This window comes from Vanessa atalanta, chromosome 24, assembly GCF_905147765.1.
Source record: "Vanessa atalanta chromosome 24, ilVanAtal1.2, whole genome shotgun sequence".
Classification (NCBI taxonomy): domain Eukaryota; kingdom Metazoa; phylum Arthropoda; class Insecta; order Lepidoptera; family Nymphalidae; genus Vanessa; species Vanessa atalanta.
In genome coordinates, this window is record NC_061894.1 from 5,580,239 (window position 1) to 5,600,912 (window position 20,674).

At 35.3% G+C, this 20,674-nt stretch overlaps 1 protein-coding gene across 2 annotated transcripts in view; it reads left to right on the plus strand.

Annotated features, from left to right (window-relative positions):
- Positions 1–20,674, plus strand: part of LOC125073587 (RNA-binding protein fusilli) — a 95,738-nt gene that overhangs the window by 70,913 nt on the left and 4,151 nt on the right. Inside the window, exons 7-14 of one of the 2 annotated variants that reach the window (XM_047684465.1) lie at positions 9,696–9,806; positions 10,192–10,324; positions 10,569–10,706; positions 11,184–11,399; positions 14,172–14,339; positions 14,679–14,759; positions 15,226–15,342; positions 15,418–18,617. In XM_047684465.1, the coding sequence (XP_047540421.1) occupies positions 9,696–9,806; positions 10,192–10,324; positions 10,569–10,706; positions 11,184–11,399; positions 14,172–14,339; positions 14,679–14,759; positions 15,226–15,342; positions 15,418–16,014 (1,561 nt within the window). In that variant the 3' untranslated portion in view covers positions 16,015–18,617. Of the gene's footprint in view, positions 1–9,695; positions 9,807–10,191; positions 10,325–10,568; positions 10,707–11,183; positions 11,400–14,171; positions 14,340–14,678; positions 14,760–15,225; positions 15,343–15,417; positions 18,618–20,674 lie in introns of those variants that run through there. The other variant, XM_047684466.1, reaches the window with a different exon arrangement.

A 20,674-nucleotide genomic window follows, 5' to 3' on the forward strand; every position in this document is an offset into this window, starting at 1 on the left:
TATCCTTGTAACGTATAGGCGATAGGTATTTATATTACGACAATAACATCAAATCCACGCTTGCCGCGTCAATAGAAGCGAGTGAAACTGCGAAGCGTGGCTATATAATAATACTAACTGAACCTGCGGCTTTACTCCCGTGGTATTTATAAAAAAACAAACTTGCAAGCCCAAGTTTTACCCTCTTAGTGATGGAGTTTCCTAAAATCCGTTCTTAGTGGATGTCTACACCCTATAAGGAACCTACCTGACAAATTTTAAGTTTGTAGGTGTTACAGTTTCTATATATATATATATAGAAACTGTAACACCTACTAAAGAAATATATATAGATTATATACTAAAACCTTCTCTTTGCGTTTTCTGATATAAATTAAATTTATATATTAGCATTATTTATTATATTTATTATTATAGCAGTTATTGAGCTTGATTAAGATTACTTAATTGCCATTGCCAGTTTTAAAATAAATCATCAATAAATAAATTCTGTCACATAAGCTAAACTCCAAAAAAGGTTCAATATGATAACCTCTAACACTATTAAAAAAAAGTCAAACATCAAACGTGTCAGTATTTTTTGCTATCGACGAAAAAAAAAACGTAAATGCAACCGAAGACGATAAGTGCTGACTTGTAGAGCTGAGTAAACAAGACCCGTACCAAGAAATCAATGCAGCCATGCATCGCTATGCTATCGTTATTCATCGTTAGAAGCGCTTTAACAACAAATGAAGCGCTTTGTGATGCATTTGATACTGTATAATGAAACGAGAATCATAATAAATATAGCATTATATTAATAATCCTAATATATACTATAATATACTTTGAAGTTAAAAAAAAAAATTTAAAAGTAAATATTTTTCTAGTTACTTAACTTATTATTCGTAACTTACTTTAACGTTACTCGTGATAACGGAAAAACTATTTTATCGTTTAAAACGTGTACTGCAAGTAACAGGGAATCGTTGCACACTTCGAACTTGAAGTGTTACACTTATTGTTGTCACAAAAAAACGCATGAGAAAATTTTGTCTAACCCCTGGGAAGGTACCATACATTCATCATATATTTTACGGCCAAAAAGCATTACTTTGTCCTGTTATGTTTCGATGAGTGAGCCAGTGTAGCTACAAGCACAAGGGACATAATGACTTAGTTTCCTAGGTTCTGTGGCGCATTGAATATATAAGGCTTGGAGATGTACGATTAAAATTTCATACAATGTATATAATCGCTTGTGACCACCTACCATCAGGTGGCCCATTTGCTCATTCATCTATCAAAGTCATAAGAAAAAAAAACTGAATATCGTATCTCGCTGAAATGTTCAAAACCGAATTACGTTGATACGCTATTTTAGACTTACGCTAGTAGACGCGTGTATCGTTTAAATTTTATAATTGTTTATAATCAATGTCGTATATCACCTTCTGTAAATAACGATCGTGTGGTGTCAGTGCCGAGTCGTTACAGAATGTCAGAGGGGCTGGTTGGTTTGAAGTATCAGTGAGCCAATGCAATTAACATTCATATAGGATATAAAACGCATCGGGGATGTAAGGATTGGTTTACAATTCGTGGTAAAAGTTAACACATTCTCCTGTTGTGGTTTCAAATAAATATTATACTAAATTTGTTGAGGATTCTCTGTAAAATGTATGTATCTTCTGAACCAGAATCTTGTAAAATGGCATTTCAATGGTAAGAGCTTATTTGAATAAAGTATAATTTGTTTTTTATTGATGTTATACGTAATCTTTCCTCCTTCCCTCTCAGGTCCCCGGAGTGTTTATTTCCGGACTGATATATTTTTTGACGGTCAATTACCAAGTGCAACCCATTCAAATTCAATAAAGAATTTGACTTTACATGAGATTAACTGTTATTATTTATAACCATTAAGCGTTCAAAAATTATGAAAAAACATTAATTACGAACTTATTACAAATTTTATTAGTATTTATTAAATATTCTTAATATGAAAACGTATTAGTACATTTTTAGTGGTAGTTTTCGAAGAGTTTTGGTGTTACTAATAGAATTTAAAAAAATTTATCGCAACATGCTAACTCATGTCTGTGTATATGGTCGGATTTTGTCTACAGAGCGAACACTAGTAGTATGAAATAGCTATTTTTCATGCCAGTTCTCAGACCGACTTTCTTGTCCGAAATTATCAATCCAAAAGTTGTAAAGATGTACATCAATAAAGTTTATTTAGATTTAGTAGTTAGGGTAAGACATAAACTTTGCACATAAAATAATATTTTTTTCAACTTAAATATAAACGAAACAAAAACGCGATATTTCCCTAGTGCTAATTTATTTACCCCAAAAGAAGTCTCCACCCATTCCATGTCCTAAGACAGTAACTACTAAAATAAAGTTATAGTATCGATTGACACAGACGTGAATCTATATAAACTAAATATATGTCATAATTCAAACAAACATATTGCTTACATATTTATATAGTTCCCTTCGTTATCAGCAAAGAAATGAAACTAAGTTACTTGGTACAAGTCATATCGACTCCTGCGCAACGGCAAGCGTCACTAATCGCATTCTTAGCCCGACCGTCGAACCGTGCGGACGTCTTTTTAATATTTCAACGCTTTCTTATCAAATTTTCACGTTACCACCACATGAGGTGAAGTGGAAAAAAAATCGCGCTTAATGTGTTTTTAAGTTGACGGGCTTGAGTGTTTGTTCTGTGATATTCTTTTGGGACTAGCTTTTATCACTCGTCGAGAACTTCAGATAAGGAGGTGAGTTCTGATAGCTTTAGATAATTAGTTCGCCTCTCTACTGATATTGGATTTGAAATGCCTATTTATGTGCTTAAAGAACACTTTGGAATTGTTTTATTTTAAAATTAATGTTCTTCGTCTTAAAACTAGCATCGTTAAACATATATGCTAAATAAATAGTAATTGTTTTGCCATTAGTTGATTCGTAATTTAAATAATATATTACATAAGAAATTATCCCAAAGTTATGAAAGTGGTATTCATATCCTGCTGATTAGAATTTTTGAAATATGTTTTGAGACTCAATATTGAATAAATTGAATAGTTTTTGCCACTTGTTGATGTAACTCCAAGTCCGAACAAACGAATTGTCAGATTACGTGAGAATATCTCTGTAAACAACAGAAGTGCTCGCGTATATTATGCAAATCGAATTTTATAACGAGAAACTATCAAACAAAAACACGATCCACGAACCCTAAAAGCGCCGAGGCGATTGAAAACAATAAAATCCGAATAATCTTAACCCTAAAATGTTGATTTACGAACGTCAACGTAGCCGTAACACGACACCCCGAGCGGCTCCTAAACTCTCATTACAATACCACGTTTTGCAACGTCAAACGGCTGTCGGAAACAAAAGGGACGTTTACAATCAACGACACGATTCGCATACGACATTTTATTTATTTACATTTATGGCAAATTGACATAATATTTGCTCAGTGTCACATTCGATGGTTTCAATGTTTTTTACTTGCTCTAAGTTTATTTTAAGGTTATTATTTATATTACACGTTGGCGTTTAAACTTTATAGCTCATTTAAACGATAACGTTAAATAAACGTTAATAATTACGAATTTGTCAATATTTGCTTTATGCAAGCCCGACAGTACCTTTATGAGTAGGTACCATCCATTCATCGGAAGTTCTGCCGCCAAACAGCAGTACTTGGTATTTTTATGTTCCGGTTTCAAGGGTGATGTCGCAAGAGACATAACATCTTAGTTCTCAAGGTTAGTGGCGCATTGGCGAAGTAAGGGATGGTCAATATTTCTAACAGCGCCATTGTCTATGGGCTGTGGTAACCACTTAACATCAGATGGCCCATATGTCCGCCTAGCTATTACACAAAATCAAAACTTGAACATGACCTTACAATAACATAAAAACACGAATTATTTCGTACAAATGTCAAATGTCACGAATCTTGACGTGTGAACGGTCTTTATATAAAATCGTAAACAGAGACGTAATGCTAGGCTTGAATTTTTTTCGCTGAATCAAAGCGAACGTGTGGCAAAGATATTATCGCTATTGAGCAAGACTGTGACGAATTGTTACGATTAAAATATATACGAGTAATAATACGGTTATTATTCTAAGATTTACTCGCGTTCGAGACAAATGACTTCAATTAGCGGTACAGCCATTGAAGCTAAATTATCACACATTAAAAACTTACATATACTTACGATAAAGAATACTCTCTTAGAATTGTTACCAATTTCGACTTTCACTTTATATTCCATTTGAAATATTTACACGTGTATTTGAATTAGGTGCTCCCTGTCAAAGAAATATTAACCACCACCAGAATCTTGGTTTGTGCCTGTTACAACGGCTCATTCGTCCTTTAAACCGGAACACAACAATACTGCGTATTGATGTTTAGCTGTTGAATATACGTTGAGTGGGTGATACGTAACAATATAAATAAAAAACAGTATGTATGTATGTATCTAAATAAATCAAGGACGTGATTTTTCATCTATTTCTAATTATTTTCGTATCGATTTGAAATTAAGGACGTTGTTATTTTAGGTGATAATCTTCGCATATCATGAAGCAAATTTTCCGTCGTCTGTACGCCGAGATCTTTTAAACTATGCAACGGATTTTAGTGCGGTTTCCATCAATATTTATCGCGATTCAATACATTGTAGCAGAGAAAAGCTGAGAATTATAACATTCCTAGCCGGATTAAAAACGAGAATTTTTGTTTTTATGTTTGCTCTTCAATCTAATAGATTTATATAGAGCTTTATTGTACCCATGTGTAGCCGGGACGAGTAAATAGTAATATCATCATAGTCATATCATATGGCATAATTCAATCGATTTTATAATAGAAGAGGGCTAGATATCGCTCTGCAATGACTGACTTAACCTCAAATTCGGCCTCATTTGTATTTTTTTGAAGTCTTATTTACTCACAAATAAGTTATTATTTTAAACAATAATTTACTTTTCGTTCATTCATTGAGAACTTTTATATTTCGTGTTATTTCTTCTTTCCTAAGATTTGTTTTAAAAATATACTATTTGTTTAATACATGCAGTGCGTCTCTGTGTCTGCTTGTTGCTCTTTCACGTATCAATTTTTTAGTTAATTATTAATGATTAGGTATGTGAATTAAATTACTTTGTGCAAAATTTAGCCGTGACGATATTAGTTTGCTTTCCCTCGGTAGCCATATCACTTTATTTCACTGAATTTTTAGTGTATTTGTAAATATCACTATCATATCAACCTAATAATAGTTTACGGGCCTAAAGATGTAAAAAGACGCAGGATCGACCCTGGCCGCTAAGCTTAATAACAGGGTTAAATAGGAATTTAAAGCCACCGGTTCGGAAACTAAACTATACCGCGTTGAAATTTTAAATACAGCGTATGTAAATGAATTTATACATATTCTGCCTGGAAGTCAACAGATACTATCAGAGTCCACGATTTTTTATCATTAATTCACTGACTTCGCTGTGATATAGACACGATAGCTTAAAATATGATTTTATTACGATATCGTGTGATGCTCAACTTCCATGGTATACATGGCGTGAATTGTATAAAAATAATACCATATGGTTTGAGCAGAAACATAACCGTGCCATTGTCTGAATGTTTTGGCGGGAGTATCCGCGCTCGTTATTGTCGAAACTTCAAACGACTATGCCCGTAATTGTTTAAATAATAATCATTCTAACAATTCTCGATTCAAATATACTTTTTAATTGATATGAATGACAGTTTAGAATCCCAAAAGGACGGATCTTTGCGCACATTCTTTTGTCTTTTTTTTTTTTAATTGAATCTTAACAAAGAGTACGAGTATGTATTGTTATATAATATTATAGTAATGCAAATCTAAATAAATATTTTTATTTAATTATCTGAATAATGTTTATACTAACGGGTTGTCGAGCCGCCTTCCCTTGCATTTTTGGTTGCTCGTCAATTTTTAGGCTAAGGTATGTAATCCATGGCCTTCCATGGAGTTCAAGATTCATATAAAATTTCATCAAATTAATTTTAGTGGTTTTGCCGTGAATTAACGACAGTTAGATAGTTACTTTCGCATTTATAATGTAAGTATACCTACTAATAAAGAAGACGAAGAGTTAGTTTGTTTAAACACGTTAATCTCTGGGTACATAAACAGCTCCACTTATTGATAAGGTTAAAGGCTAAATAAACTTTGCGTTACGAAGCACGTGGGCGAAGCGGTAACGCTGTTGAAATCTCACGGGGAAATTGATTATATAAGAATACAATAAGTAAAATGGGTAAATGACGACCTCCATGGTCGAGTAGTGTGTACACCGGTTTTCATGGGTACGCCACTCCGAGGTCCCGGGTTCGATGTCGATGTAGAAAAGTTCATTAGTTTTCTATGTTGTCTTGGGTCTGAGTGTTTGTGGTACCGTAGTTACTTCTGATTTTCCATAACACAAGTGCTTTAGCTACTTACATTGGGATCAGAGTAATGTATGTGATGTTGTCCAATATTAAAATATATATATATATATAAATAATATAATGGAATTCCGTTCGATCATTATATTTTCAATTTGGTTTATTTAACTAACTTTTAATAAATTCTAATATCGTTTCGATTCGAAAATGTTTATAGTATGTGCGTGTTTTTGCATTTAAGTTAGAAAGGTCCCGGGTCACACGGAGATATGAGGATTTGCTATCAACTTGACATTGACGATATCTTGAAGGAAGACGTTTACGTAAAATATGACATAGATATATTAAACATGCAATCTGTTACTAATTTGCAGTCGATTTGCTTGTATATGTATTTTATTGTAATAGGTATACTCTACTCCAACCATAACAGGAGGAAAGTTAAATAAACAACATTTGACAGCAATTTGACGTGATACCATTGGTCGAGAGCTTGATTAATCTATGATATTCACTATGGATTTAAAAAATATTTGCGTTTTGAACGAAGCTGTTATTGAAACTTCGGAAGCAAAATTAAAGTTATATACGGATACAAGCATTTAAGTGAAACAGACATATCATTAAAGAATTGCTATTTGTGTACAATATAGCTGAACTATTAGCAAATCACGTGTCATACGTAAATCTGAGGTTTGTTTATCTGTAATCCTTCTTCGATTGGAATAGACTATTGTTACATTTTCAATATGGCGGATCTTGTTCAAATTAAATTTGATTTATTTTTCTGTCGCATATCTGTCATTATCGAAGGCATTTCATGTCTTCGAAAGAGAATATCTAACAACGCTAAAGATCTTGTATTGCTCAAATCGCGTCGTCGCGTCTCTTGCAGTTGGAAGTCTATTGGTTTATTTTACCTGGATATAATTCAATAGATTTCGTTATGGTTAAATAAATCGACACGATAAAATCATGTCATGTAAGTCCACCGGTGTGCAGTGGAACAGCGTAGCCCAAAGCCAATGCTAACCGTTGGAAAATTTCATTACGAATATTCTAAAATCGATTCTCAATAATTCGTTGGTATTTTTTTTGACAATCAATAGGCAAGTTTAATGCTTCTAAGTTGAATAAAGATTTTGAATTTGAATGCAATACACAGTCAGAGTTTTACGACGTATTCATGACGCCGGCGCGGCGTGACCGCTCAGTAAGTACTCTGATAAAAACGGAATTATCGATTGGAAACCTGTGATTTTTAATTTGATATTAGTATCTAGGAACATAAAATTGTATTTTTTTATCTTTTTTCACTTAAACATATATAAACTAATCTTGACCTATTACATTAACAGCCTGTAAATTTCCCACTGCTAGGCTAAGGTCTCCTATCTCTTTGAGGAGAAGGTTTGGAGCATATTCCACCACGCTGCTCCAATGCTGGTTGGTGGAATATGGGGCGTCAACTAGTATTATATATTATATAATACTAGTTGACGACCGCGATTTATCTTAGCTTTTAGGTGTTGGTCGTGATGTGTTAGGCACAAAATTAGCCTATTTCTTTTCTTGAAGTTTAAGCTTGATTCCGTCCAAATTTCATGATTGTTTTTGGGCGTGAAAGAGCAACAGACAGACAGAAAGGGTTTCGCATTTATAATACATATTGTTATAGATATTCGTATAAATGCTGATTTACTTTTTTTTAAATGTTATTTCCGTATCCGGCTAGCAGCACTTTCCAGAGTAGGCCAATGTACATAGGCAACCTTTATGATATCTTTAGAACAAAAAAAAAGTAATCGGTGCTGAAGATATCTCTATCAGCAAAAGATAAATAGCAAATGATTAAGTTTGGTTTAGTAATTAAAACATAATCTAAATAGTTCATAATGCGCATGTTCTTAATGAGTGAGCCGACATGACTCAGTGATTGGAACATGTGAATCTTATACAAAGATCGTGGGTTCAAGAAACTGGACTCAATGATAAAAGACAACTTACAGAATGAAATCTGCATGCGTTGGATGATAAGTCTGTGTTTACATATTATTGAAATAGAAGGTAGAATATCCAATTAGGCCTCTTTTCTTAGAATTGAATGCGAAGACCAATAAATTCGCATTATTAACATATTCGATAGAAATTTTACTTAATAAGACTTCGTGTAACCCGTCTGGGTAGATACCACCCACTCATTATATATTCTACCACCAAACAGCAGCAGTTAGAATTGTCTTGCGCTTTGAAGGATGAGTGAGTCTGTGAAACTACAATCTTAGCCCCCAAGGTTGGGCTTTGGCATATTTGAAATGGTTCATATTTCTTACAACGCTCAATTTCTATGGTCGGTGGTATCCATCTTACCATTTGTCCTTTGACCTAACTATACTAATAAAAAAGTAAAATCTGAAAATTTCGTATAAAAAACTCAGTAGTTATTCCTTTTACTAAAACGCATATTGCCATATTATAACTTACGCGACGTTACGAAAACATAACAATCTACAGTCCGTTTAGAAAGTAAACGTTAACAAAATCATTTATATAAATAAAGAATTAGTTTATCTATCGCGACGATAAAGTAAATTGATTAGTTTATTAAGCTCGTCGTATCAGTAATTTATTTCGATAAGTAACCGCGACTAACGTTTTTAAATATGTTAAATATTGATAATGTTTAATAAATTACTTAATATACAGATTGCGTATCCAGGTGAGCAGAGTTATGTGTTTTTATTTTTAGAATCTATCTGTTTTCATCACCAAAATTGTAGTTCATTAATGTCTGTAAAGTAACGATAAACGAACCATAGATTTACATGAGATATAGATTAGAATCTTACAAAAACTACCTTCCTAACTTCTATAGTCCTAACCTGCCGCCGGTTTAAATGAAATCCTTTTTTAAATTCACATTTTTTTTTAATAATGATAATTATTTTTATGTGCAGCTATCCCATAGTCACTGGGATAAAAATCGGCTTACGCTATTAATATACAATATCTTCCATAAATGTCCCACTGCTGTGCAAAGACTATAGTCTTTGCACAGCAGTGGGACATTTATGGTATGACATCGTATACGATGTTATACATAACTTAAAAAGCATTTCAAGGATGAGTAGGACATTATTAATAATTGTAATAAAAGTGTCAATGCATTTGTAACTATTCGGGGCTATATAAGCTATTGGGCTATTTCGCCAATATTGATTGAGTTTCTTTGTTGCAGCTCAAAAGACGATGATATTGACGGAAACTGTATAGTACGAGCTCGAGGTCTCCCCTGGCAATCATCAGACCAGGACATCGCTAAATTCTTCCGAGGACTCAATGTGGCCAAGTAAGTCATATAAATACTGGTAATATGAATATAAATGTAATATCAATAATTACTTGGTGGCAGGGCTTTGTGCAAGCCCGTTTGGTTAGGTACCACCCACTCATCAGATATTCTACCGTCAAATAACAGTACACTGTATTGTTGTGTTCCGGTTAGAAGGGTGAGTGAGCCAGTGTAATCACAGGCACAAGGGACATAACATCTTAGTTCCCAAAGTTGGTTGCGCCTCCTCTCCCTTTGAGGAGAAGGTTTGGAGCATATTCCACCTCGCTGCTCCAATGCGGGTTGGTGGTTGGATAGTTCTTTGGTCGTTGCTAATAGACTTTGTAAAATTATGATTAAAATATGAACGTATTTGAATAAAGGTTGTTTTGTTTTTGTGTAGGGGTGGAGTAGCTCTGTGCCTCTCCCCTCAGGGTCGACGCAACGGTGAAGCGCTCGTCCGCTTCGTGTCGCAAGAACACAGGGACATGGCGCTTAAACGGCATAAGCACCACATCGGGCCGCGGTACATCGAGGTGAGCAAAGTTTGACTAGACCAGGAAAATGTATTTTGTCTGCAAAAATGTTAATTTTGGGATCTTTTAAGCTAAGTCGGAAATTGTAGTTAACTTTAAGTCTTAAAGTAATTTAAACGCCTTACTGTATAAAGGAATGTTTGATGTCTCTTGTGAAGAAGTAATAACTTGAAAACGTACTTATTTGCGTTTTGTAGTCATCTATGTAAGATAAAATTTAAAAAATATTGAATATCTCGTTCAGGTGTACCGTGCCAGCGGCGAGGACTTCTTGTCTGTGGCAGGTGGTGCCACTTGCGAGGCGGCCGCATTTCTGTCACGTGGGGCGCAAGTTATAGTTCGCATGCGCGGCCTGCCCTACGATGCGACTCCGCAGCAAGTTGTGAGTTGAAGTATTTTACAAAATAAAGTGTTGCCACAACATAAAAAATACTTATGTTTACGACAAAAAGATTTGCATATAAAAAATATATATAATATAACGAGCTGTGCCCGCGACTTCGTGCGCGTTTGAGTTTAACAAAAAAGTTATTATTGTAGCCTAAGTTACTCCTTATTACATCAGCTATCTGCCAGTGAAAGTCCCGTCAAAATCGGTCCAGCCGTTCAAGAGATTAGCTGGAACAAAAAACAGGCAGACAAAAATTGAAAAAAAAAATGTTAATTTGGTTTATGTACCGTGTATACATACATATGCATTATATAAAAAGCTTTTATTTAATATTACAAACATACACTCCAATTTTATTATATGTATATAGATTATACTTAAAAATAATAATTTGTACATGATTTCGTATTTGTCTTGCTGGTCAAAATATTGGTACATAAGATCGTTCTAATAAGGTATGTTTTATAGCTGGAATTCTTCTCATCTGGTGATGATCCAGTCCAAGTGCTCGATGGTGCTGAAGGGGTGTTGTTCGTGAGGCGAGCGGACGGCAGAGCGACGGGCGATGCCTTCGTACTTTTCGCAAAAGAGGATGACTCGCCGAAGGCTCTCTCGCGACATCGCAAGCTTATAGGCGCAAGATATATAGAGCTATTCCGATCTACTACAGCAGAGGTCCAACAGGTGAGTTTTTGATAGTTTAAATATTGGTAATGTTTCCAAAAATAATCTTTTTATATCGAGCCATTCAAGCCATTGGTCAGATTTATTTTAACGTTTTATTTAAAATTGTAACTTGTGCCTTCCGTAACGAGGCTCAATTCCCCGGCAACATTGTCATCCTACTGCAAAAACTTCAAACAATTTGAGAAACATAATTACGGTAATAAAACGGTATTTGTTTTATAACATTTAACTTAACAAACTTAACTTATTGTCAAAATTATTTTTTATGCTCTTATGTAATATTAGACCCTAATTTTTAAGGTGTTCGCCTTACTTAAAAAAAAAAAAAAAACTTTTAAAACAAGCGAGTACTTCGCGAATTAATTCAAATTAGGAACTCGCAATGTGCTTATAATTCAAAAAATATCAAATTATTATTAAACAACAACCTTGTGACTTCTGTAAGTCGTTGTACAATGTCATTTACTATTGTTACATTATCATAATCACAGATTATAACAATAGATTGAATGACTGTTAATAATCATTCTTTATCTGTGCTCTTGAATTTCCTAACCTATTGATAAGTTTCAATCAAGTGACTTTCATATCAACGGCGGGAACAATGTTATCTTGATTTTAAAATTGAGGAAAAATCAAATTAAAATTACTACTATTAAATTAATATTAACTTAATAGATTAATTAAATTATTGTGGTAGGATAGGAGTTAAATAACAAAGTCAAATTTTTTGAGTGATAACTTCTCATGGTAGGATAAACCGCTTCGTTACGTAACGCGTTACGGCGCCAGTATTAGTAACTTAGGTAACTTTAGGTTCTCTCTGTCGGGCGTCCCGAGACATACACGTATTTTCTGATTTTCTATACGTAACGTTTGAGCAAAACGCACAATGATCCGATGCAAGTGTTTCAACCACAGATCAAGAGTTGGCTAGATACAGCATTTTCAATCGATAGTACGAAAACCGATCGCGTCAGCTTCTTATGCCCACGATGACGTCACCCATACTTGAAAATCATAAAATGATTTTAATATTAATTTGAGCGATATAATTACTTATCATTGTTAGGTAATACCTCAGTTTATTTACTACCTTAGAAGAGTTTTTGCAGTTTATAAAGGATACACGAACACGAACTAAAATAGAAGTCCGTCATTTGTACACATACATGTATGTGTTTTTATACACATATCACAAACTTATCTAGTTTTTAAAGATGAGTAAAGATAGATTTACTCTATTCTAAAAACGCCTTGTTTACAGAATTTATAAAACAATAATTAAAGTTAAATCGTTTTCGAACCGGTCGTATCCAGATATTTATTATTTACGTCATAAAATTGGACATTTCATTCACACGAAATCGATTTAAATGTTTTATTGCCGTTTCATATCTCGCTATTCACATAGAAATGAGTGTTACGCGACATTTCAACAATATAAATAGGCCCTTATAGGAAAGTTTATTCGAAGTTAAAATCAAATTATTGATATCAACATCCAAATGAAACAGTGTTGCCATATACCACGGTTATCATTTATTATTTTTAAATATCCATTAGTAATAATTGAGGAACTGCCTATTTGCATTAATTGCATTAACAGCCTGTAAATTTCCCACTGCTGGGCTAAGGCCTCCTCTCCTTTTTGAGGAGGTTTGGAGCATATTATATGGAATACTCATGTGGCAGAAATTAAACACATGCAGGTTTCTTCACAATGTTTTCCTTCATCGCCGAGCACGAGATGAATTATAAACACAAATTAAGCACATGAAAATTCAGTGGTGCCTGCCTGGGTTTGAACCCGAACTGGGCCATCTCGGCTCTTGATATTTCTTTATTGAGTAGTTTGGACCTTATTCAACTTATCTGGTCCAATTCTGGTTCTGCTACACAAGTGACAGATACTCATCCATAAATTCCACAGCACATAAGGCATCAAAGCCATTAGGGCAACAAATGGTGCAAAAAAATAAGAGAAAAACAAATTAGCAACGATACAATAGAACCATATGACAGAGCGAGCACGTTGTTTGTTATTATAGCAAAAAGAAACAAATGAACTCGTGTGTCAAATCACGGGGAAGTCTTAAATTGGGCGAAAAAGCTGTGCAAAAACAGACCATTAGGATAGTGAGGTAAAAACTCCCTTCGGCCTTGGACTGCGACCAAGTTACGATTAGGTATAATGACAATACAAACGTACAATACGAGATCGTTTATTCACACGCGAGTTGTGCTCTAACAATGTTTAATGTGATACTTTGTGGTAATTTTGTTACTTCTTATGTTCAGCCTGCCCTTGGAGCACATGGTAAGATATACGCTCAACCACAGATACACATAAAGAATAGAATGGAAAATGCTAAATATGTAACCTTTTTCTATTAAATTTGTAAACAACGACAACATTTACAACCTGTAAATTTCTCACTTCTGGGCTAAGGCATCCCCTCCCTTGAGAAGAAGGTTAGGAGCATATTCCACCACGCTGCTGCGGGTCGGTGGATACACATGTGGCAGAATTTCGTTGAAATTAGACACATACAGGTTTCCTCACGATGTTTGCTTTCACCGCCGAGTACGAGGTGAATTACAAACACAAATTAAGCACGTAAAAATTCAGTGGTGCTAGCCCGGATTTGAACCCGCAATTATTGGTTAAGATGTACGTGTTCTAACCACTAGGCTATCTCGGCTCTTTATGAACAAATTGCTTTAATTATTTAACATGTTTACCGTTTATAAATGTGATCATCGCAGGTACTTAATCGGTCGCTGGAAACCCGGACCAGCCAGGCCAGCACGCCGTCCACAGCGAGCGCGCCCGCCGAGGGCCTGCTGCCCGTGGCGCTGGTCCCGCAACACGTCATCACCTCCGGCACCGCCAAGGACTGTGTGCGACTGAGGGGACTGCCTTACGAAGCCCAAGTGAGTAATTTATTATTACAATACAGCGTTAAATACACGAGCTTCTATGATCAGAGAAGTCAGTCTATTTCGATTGAAATGCAGCTCAAAAAAATGAAGTCGGCATGGTAGACTTAATAGATTTAAAGAGAGTGTAAGAAGTGTGTCTATGTAGTATAACAATTCCTGCGCAGTCCACTTGGATCCATTGAGAAGCTAGGATTATTGTGCTTTATAAGCTCCTACGTACAACAAGCAAATACAACATTGCCGTATATCAATAAAATATTGTGTTGCTGAAGTGTCATTAATTAATTTAATTATTAATTAATTGTCTAAATTATATTTTTTTTTTCACAGGTTGAACACATACTGACATTCTTGGACGAGTTCGCGAAGAACATCGTGATGCAAGGCGTACACATGGTGTACAATTCACAAGTAAATATTTTTTCAATATTTTTCTCGCGATTATGGGACGAAGCCACACAAAATCAATGTATAGTACAAAAATAACGAACGTCTTAAGTTTGTAGAGAAAGATATGAATATTTAAAAAAAGTTCAAATACTTATTTTATTAGTAGTATAATATAGTTAGTATTATATCCATTGTTGATAAAAGATGTCTAGCTTAGGCACCGGTTTCATATGCAGTTGGCTTTCGATAAGAGAGATTTTTAGCACTTATATTTAACCAGCGTTTCAGTAAATAATAACATCAAATCTCTGGTTTTTGGTATGGTACCATAAGTAAAAAAATCTGCGGTTTTTTTAAATAATTATTTACGAATTAAATTAGAAGTAATTGCAGTTCTCTGAACAAAATGAGAAATATATTAATAACAAACAAATCGACGGATTCTCACAAAATAGTTTTGCATAAACTGAAAACCTGTATCATCCAGGGCCATCCGAGTGGTGAAGCGTTTATCCAAATGGATAGCGAAGCCAGCGCCTTCCTGTGCGCGCAGCAGAAACACCATCGGTACATGACCTTCGGCAAGAAGCAGCGGTACATCGAGGTAACTTGATCGACCTTATTACGTTGCCACCCTCACGCGCAGCAACGAATCGCTCACCGTTTCCGCCGCCCGCAGGTGTTCCAGTGCTCCGGCGACGACATGAACTTGGTGCTGACCGGCGGCGTCACCCCCGCCACCTCCCCCAAGGTGCTCTCCCCCGGTACGTTGCTCTCCCCCCCGCCGCCCGCGCCCCGCCTCCTGGCGCAACACATCGCGCACCAGAACCTCCTGGCCCGCCAGCACGAGAACCTGCTGCTGTCCCTGCGCCCCCCCCTCGTGCCTTTCCTGCCCTACATGCGCTCGCCCGCGCCGTCCTACCCCGGCCTGCCCATGCTCCCGCAGCCCTCCATGCTGCCCACCAAGCGCACGTACGAGCGCGCCTTCCCCCCCGCGGACGGCTCCCCCGCCAAGCGGCCGTACGCGCTGCCGCCGCAGCTGGCGCCGGCGCTGTCGCTGCCGCTGCTGTCTTACGCCTCGTCCGCGCCCGTGTTCTCTTACGCCAACTCCAGCCCCGTGCTGTCGTCGTACAGCGCGCTGCCCGGCCTGCCCGCCGGCCTGCCGGGCTACGGCACGGCGCTCTCCGCCGCGCTGCCCGCCTCCATCTCGTCCCCCTTCCCCGCCTCGCTGTCCATGTCCATGTTCCCCACCTACCCGTACTACCCCGGCGTGTAGGCCCCCGCGGGGGACGCGATCGGCCGGCGGCGCCGTCGCCGTCGAAACGACAGGGTATCGAAATGACAATAAGCTCAAATAAACCGTAGTGTTAGTGCCTTCGCGTTAGCGTACACGTACCGAGTACCGATATTTTTACTTAAACGTAATGTTAAATATATGAATTTAAGAGATCGACGACTTCTATATCGCTTCGAGATATGAACTGTGGCAGTTTTTGCAGCTTCTTTAGGAGTAAGTTTACGTCGTAATCAGTTGTTTGTTGATTATATACCGACTTTAATCATTGTTGAACTTTAGATATATTTTTAAGTGAACCCGAGGTTGTTTATGACAATTAACGTTTATTGTAAGTTTGCTTTTATCCGTGGATCTTACGCGTGATCGTTGATGTGATTTTGAATTTAGACATTCCACGTGCAATGTATTTGCCGATTTCGCAAGGCTGATCGAAAGTCTGAGAAAGTAAATTTAGTACTTATCCAACCGATGGAATAAATGTTTAGGTACTTAACTCGTTCCGATATATATCAGTAACGCACCTGTGTTTAGTTTTACGTTTTGTTTTTTTTTTATATTTTTGTTTAGATTAATTCGTTTGTTGACGCACTGTTAGTGATGAATTTAATTATTAATTATGAGTATGCTTTAAACGCGATTTATTTTAAAGAACTCGTGTGTTAGTCGGCGGTCGATGTTTCTGTAATATTCGAGAACGTTCGAGAATGTTCCTTCCAGTGTCATTCTCCCTTCCGTCCTCCCACAACTCAGATCATCCAAATTAACCTTTATATTTAATAAACACGATAAATCATTGTTCGTTACCTCACACCACATAATTTAGTTTATATATAAAATTATGTCTATAACGTATTTTCAAATAATAATTAACGATTAAATTTGAAAATATGTTAATTTAAATAATAATTAAACCTATCATTGTCTATGGTGTTGCCATTGTCTCAAATTCACTAGGTTGGGGGCTTTAGTCACGATTTGGTGTAATGGCTAATATTTGTTCTGTCATATATTATATAAAGTACAACTTTGACAGTTATATCTAACCTCTGGTCGATTCAACGATATCAAAGTTTATAAAATAATATAAAATTATAATGTGTTAATTTCTGATCATTTTACACTACGGTTAGTAGCTCGTAGCATACACTAAAATCAATTCGAATAATAAACCTATATTGTAGGTTATTTTATTATTATAAACTGGCAACATTAGCTACAACCGTGGAGTAATTTGATTATTCAAAATATATATCCGTACGGGTTGTGTTATGGAAAATGCGCATGGACTTTGGATATAAACGGTAAGTGTTGCACTTTATGAATAAAAAATATTAATAACGTGTTCCTCAGAGAGTCGGGGTTGGCATGGATGGTTTTATTAAGTATCTATATTATGTGCATGGACGACGATGATTATTTCGCTTCTAGCGTTCGTTCGCCGTTTTCCAGAGCACAGCGCGGCCGGTAGTATCTGTATGTTATTGTTTAATACAAATGTACACGATTATAGCTTTATCTTGGTACTCTGGATTATAAACTACTATCATAGACGAACATTTTTACCATATATTAAATCAATCTATAAAAAATATTTAAAAAAAGTTAAATCGTCATAGATTGTATTTAGTTTATGCTAGAACTGTTCACAGTGTTCCTATGACGTTATAAGCCACGACGGCTGGCCCCTGCTTTATAATGTTAAGGAGATTAGGGCTTAGTGTCTTCCAATAGTCGATAAAATGGTAAGTTCCTCCAGTCATTTACACGCACAAGCTTCCTGTCTCCCTCTCAAGCCTTCTTTCGCTTTATAATTCTTTGTTATTCTACTGGACTGGGATATTTCAATCTTTTTATACTTTAAATGCATATTAATTGTCACTTTTCTAAACATTAAATTAGTTTGAGAGCAAAAACTCGTAAATAAATATTCAACCAAAGTGAAATTGACATTTGCTGTCATATTCTACGCTATTGTGTAATTGTTGGTGACTTTATAGATTGTTGCGAATAAAAATTGATAACACTTACACATTTAAAAAGGGTTTATATTTCACTATACTCTATCTCATTAAACTTGTCTATGTGTAGAGTTGTCTTTTTATATAATCTGATTGAAATATCTTAGCGTGTAGTGACTGGGGGAGGTGGTGTGAGGAAACAGTCGTGTTGATCCAGATAAGCTTGTTTAACCTTTGTCGATCTTCGATTTTGAACTTTATGTTCGCACATTAAGGTTTAAAATGGTGATATATTGAACTCACTCTCTCTTAATACTGTAACGGTGACAATAACGCTAAACCAAATCATATAACATAGCAGATATTTTATGAAAATAACGAAAAAGTTTTTATATGTTTTTGATGGAAATATTTTTATTCGATTAGCGTTATTGGTCAGATTCGAAATAAATATAAGTTAAGAAGAGTAACATACGTTAGATGTAAGGTATTATAAATCGAGTTTCTTTTTTTTCTCTAATGATAAATGATCCGTTGATTCCATTATGAGTTAACATTATACTAGTTGCCTAATTTTAGTTGCGTACTTTTAATAAATCAATACTTTTCCGTGTTAGAAATTGGTTATTGCGTTTTTCTGCTATGTGGGTGATTGTGCTATATCTGAGTTAAAGTTGGCTGTACGTAGTACGTGAACTTGTGAAGGAGGGCTAAATAATTCACTAACACTAGCTTCTACTTGTCTATGGTCCAGCGAGTATTGTATATGTTTTACTAACTAATCACGATTCGAGTCTACAATGCACGTTGTATATGGTGCGGCACTTGTGGTATAAATATATATAAATATATAATTGCTACAGAAACCGACTACTATATTCGTTAACATAATGGGAACAATACTATATGTTCTCAACGGACTTTATACAAATATAATTTAAAAACAGACACTGCATAAATCAAAATTTACTTAATATAACATTATGATTAAGTGTTCATGAGTTTTCATTTACGCAGTGAAAAAAATATCAATAGAAAATTTATAATATCCATTATTTCTTAACCTTTACACATTATATCTTAACCTTTCTTCACAAGATAACAAACACGAATAGCACAATCATATCCGTCTCCCCTCTCCTAACATAGCTTAGTATTTAGTACCTTCTTTAGATATTAAAATGTCTAAATAAAAGCCTTTGGGAAAATATCAAACGGTCAATACGAACCGAATATAAATCGTTTCTAATTAAAAAGCACAAAAAAGGCTTCTTTAAAAAAAATCATGACTTAATGTTAAAGGAGAATATTTAACAAAAATTGATTTCTTTCTTTTAATTTTGGTGAAATTATGTCTGACTGGGATGAAAATTTTAAGCCCAGGTTTGAGGATGATAAAATAAAAAAAAAAGTGTTATATTGTTTGAAATTGGTTAAAAATTCTCCTTTAATAATAAAAAAAAGACAGTCAACATTAATTATGTGCTTTCTAAAATGCATGGAAACTTCGGTGACAGACAGTTACAAATCTTGTAAAATGGGAAAACTCAGAGCTTCAGTGTGTGTAGGAAGTTTTTGTGCTTTCTTAGAAGGAATTAATCGGATGTCATGGGTTAAGGTTGCCCTGAATGTTACACCAAGTAATCATCACAGTAACGAGGCGTAAGTATCGACTATCATATGTTGTGGGATCACATCAGTTGCGCTCCTTCCTATTCTTGAGTATCGCATTTATTTTGAGAGCGACTTCAACTTCAAACTACTATTTGAAAATGGGGGTATTCATTGTGGGAAAATAAATCGCTTCCTAAATTAATATTTTTAAAGCGCGATTTGTTTAACTGTCTTTAGTTCTTTCATAATTTAAAATAGAGATAGAATGATGATATTTATTAATAAAAAGTAGTTGAAGTCGCATAGAAGTGGTGCTGAGTACATACTAGGGTACTAGGCCAGCATAAGTTTGGTAAAGTCCGCAGACTAGCTTGGTGGTTGGCGGCATCGGCGACGTGTGTAACAGAGTATTGGTGTAAGTTGCGCACTGCTTTGGTGGACTGTTAATGCGTTCTGAGGCCCTGGTGAGTGTTCATCGATTTAATTACATAACCAACATTGTGTATGTCCTTCGGTCGTAAGTATAAGTGTTTTGCTGGAGTTACATTTGTAATAAGACGTGTCATTTCATACCTACAGTTCTATTCCGAAAAAAAACTAAGAACTCACCTCGTATCTCATTCGTGAAATGTCAAAAACCGTGATATGATAGATAAGTAAGTGTATTCGGTAAGTGCAATAATTATTATAAAATAATTGTCGTATAGAACCGACATTTTACGATCGTGATCCGTGGTGAGTTTGTACGTAAAGAATAGTTCTACTTGTGTTCATCAACATATTATCTTAATATCTATGAATATTTCAGCAAAACATTTTTCAAATTATGTATCTATGGGTAATTTTCACATGTATCTATTGTAACTGAACAGAATATTTAATGATCATGGGATAAAAATATAACGAAAACGTATTATTTATCTAAAAAACAATCACAATATATATCGGATTAAACGCATTCGGTCCAGTACTTAAAAGATAATAAGTATTACATACATAGAATGGCTTGTGACAAAAGTACGAACCATACTTTATAAATATTTGTGACTAACAAACTGCATGAGTAA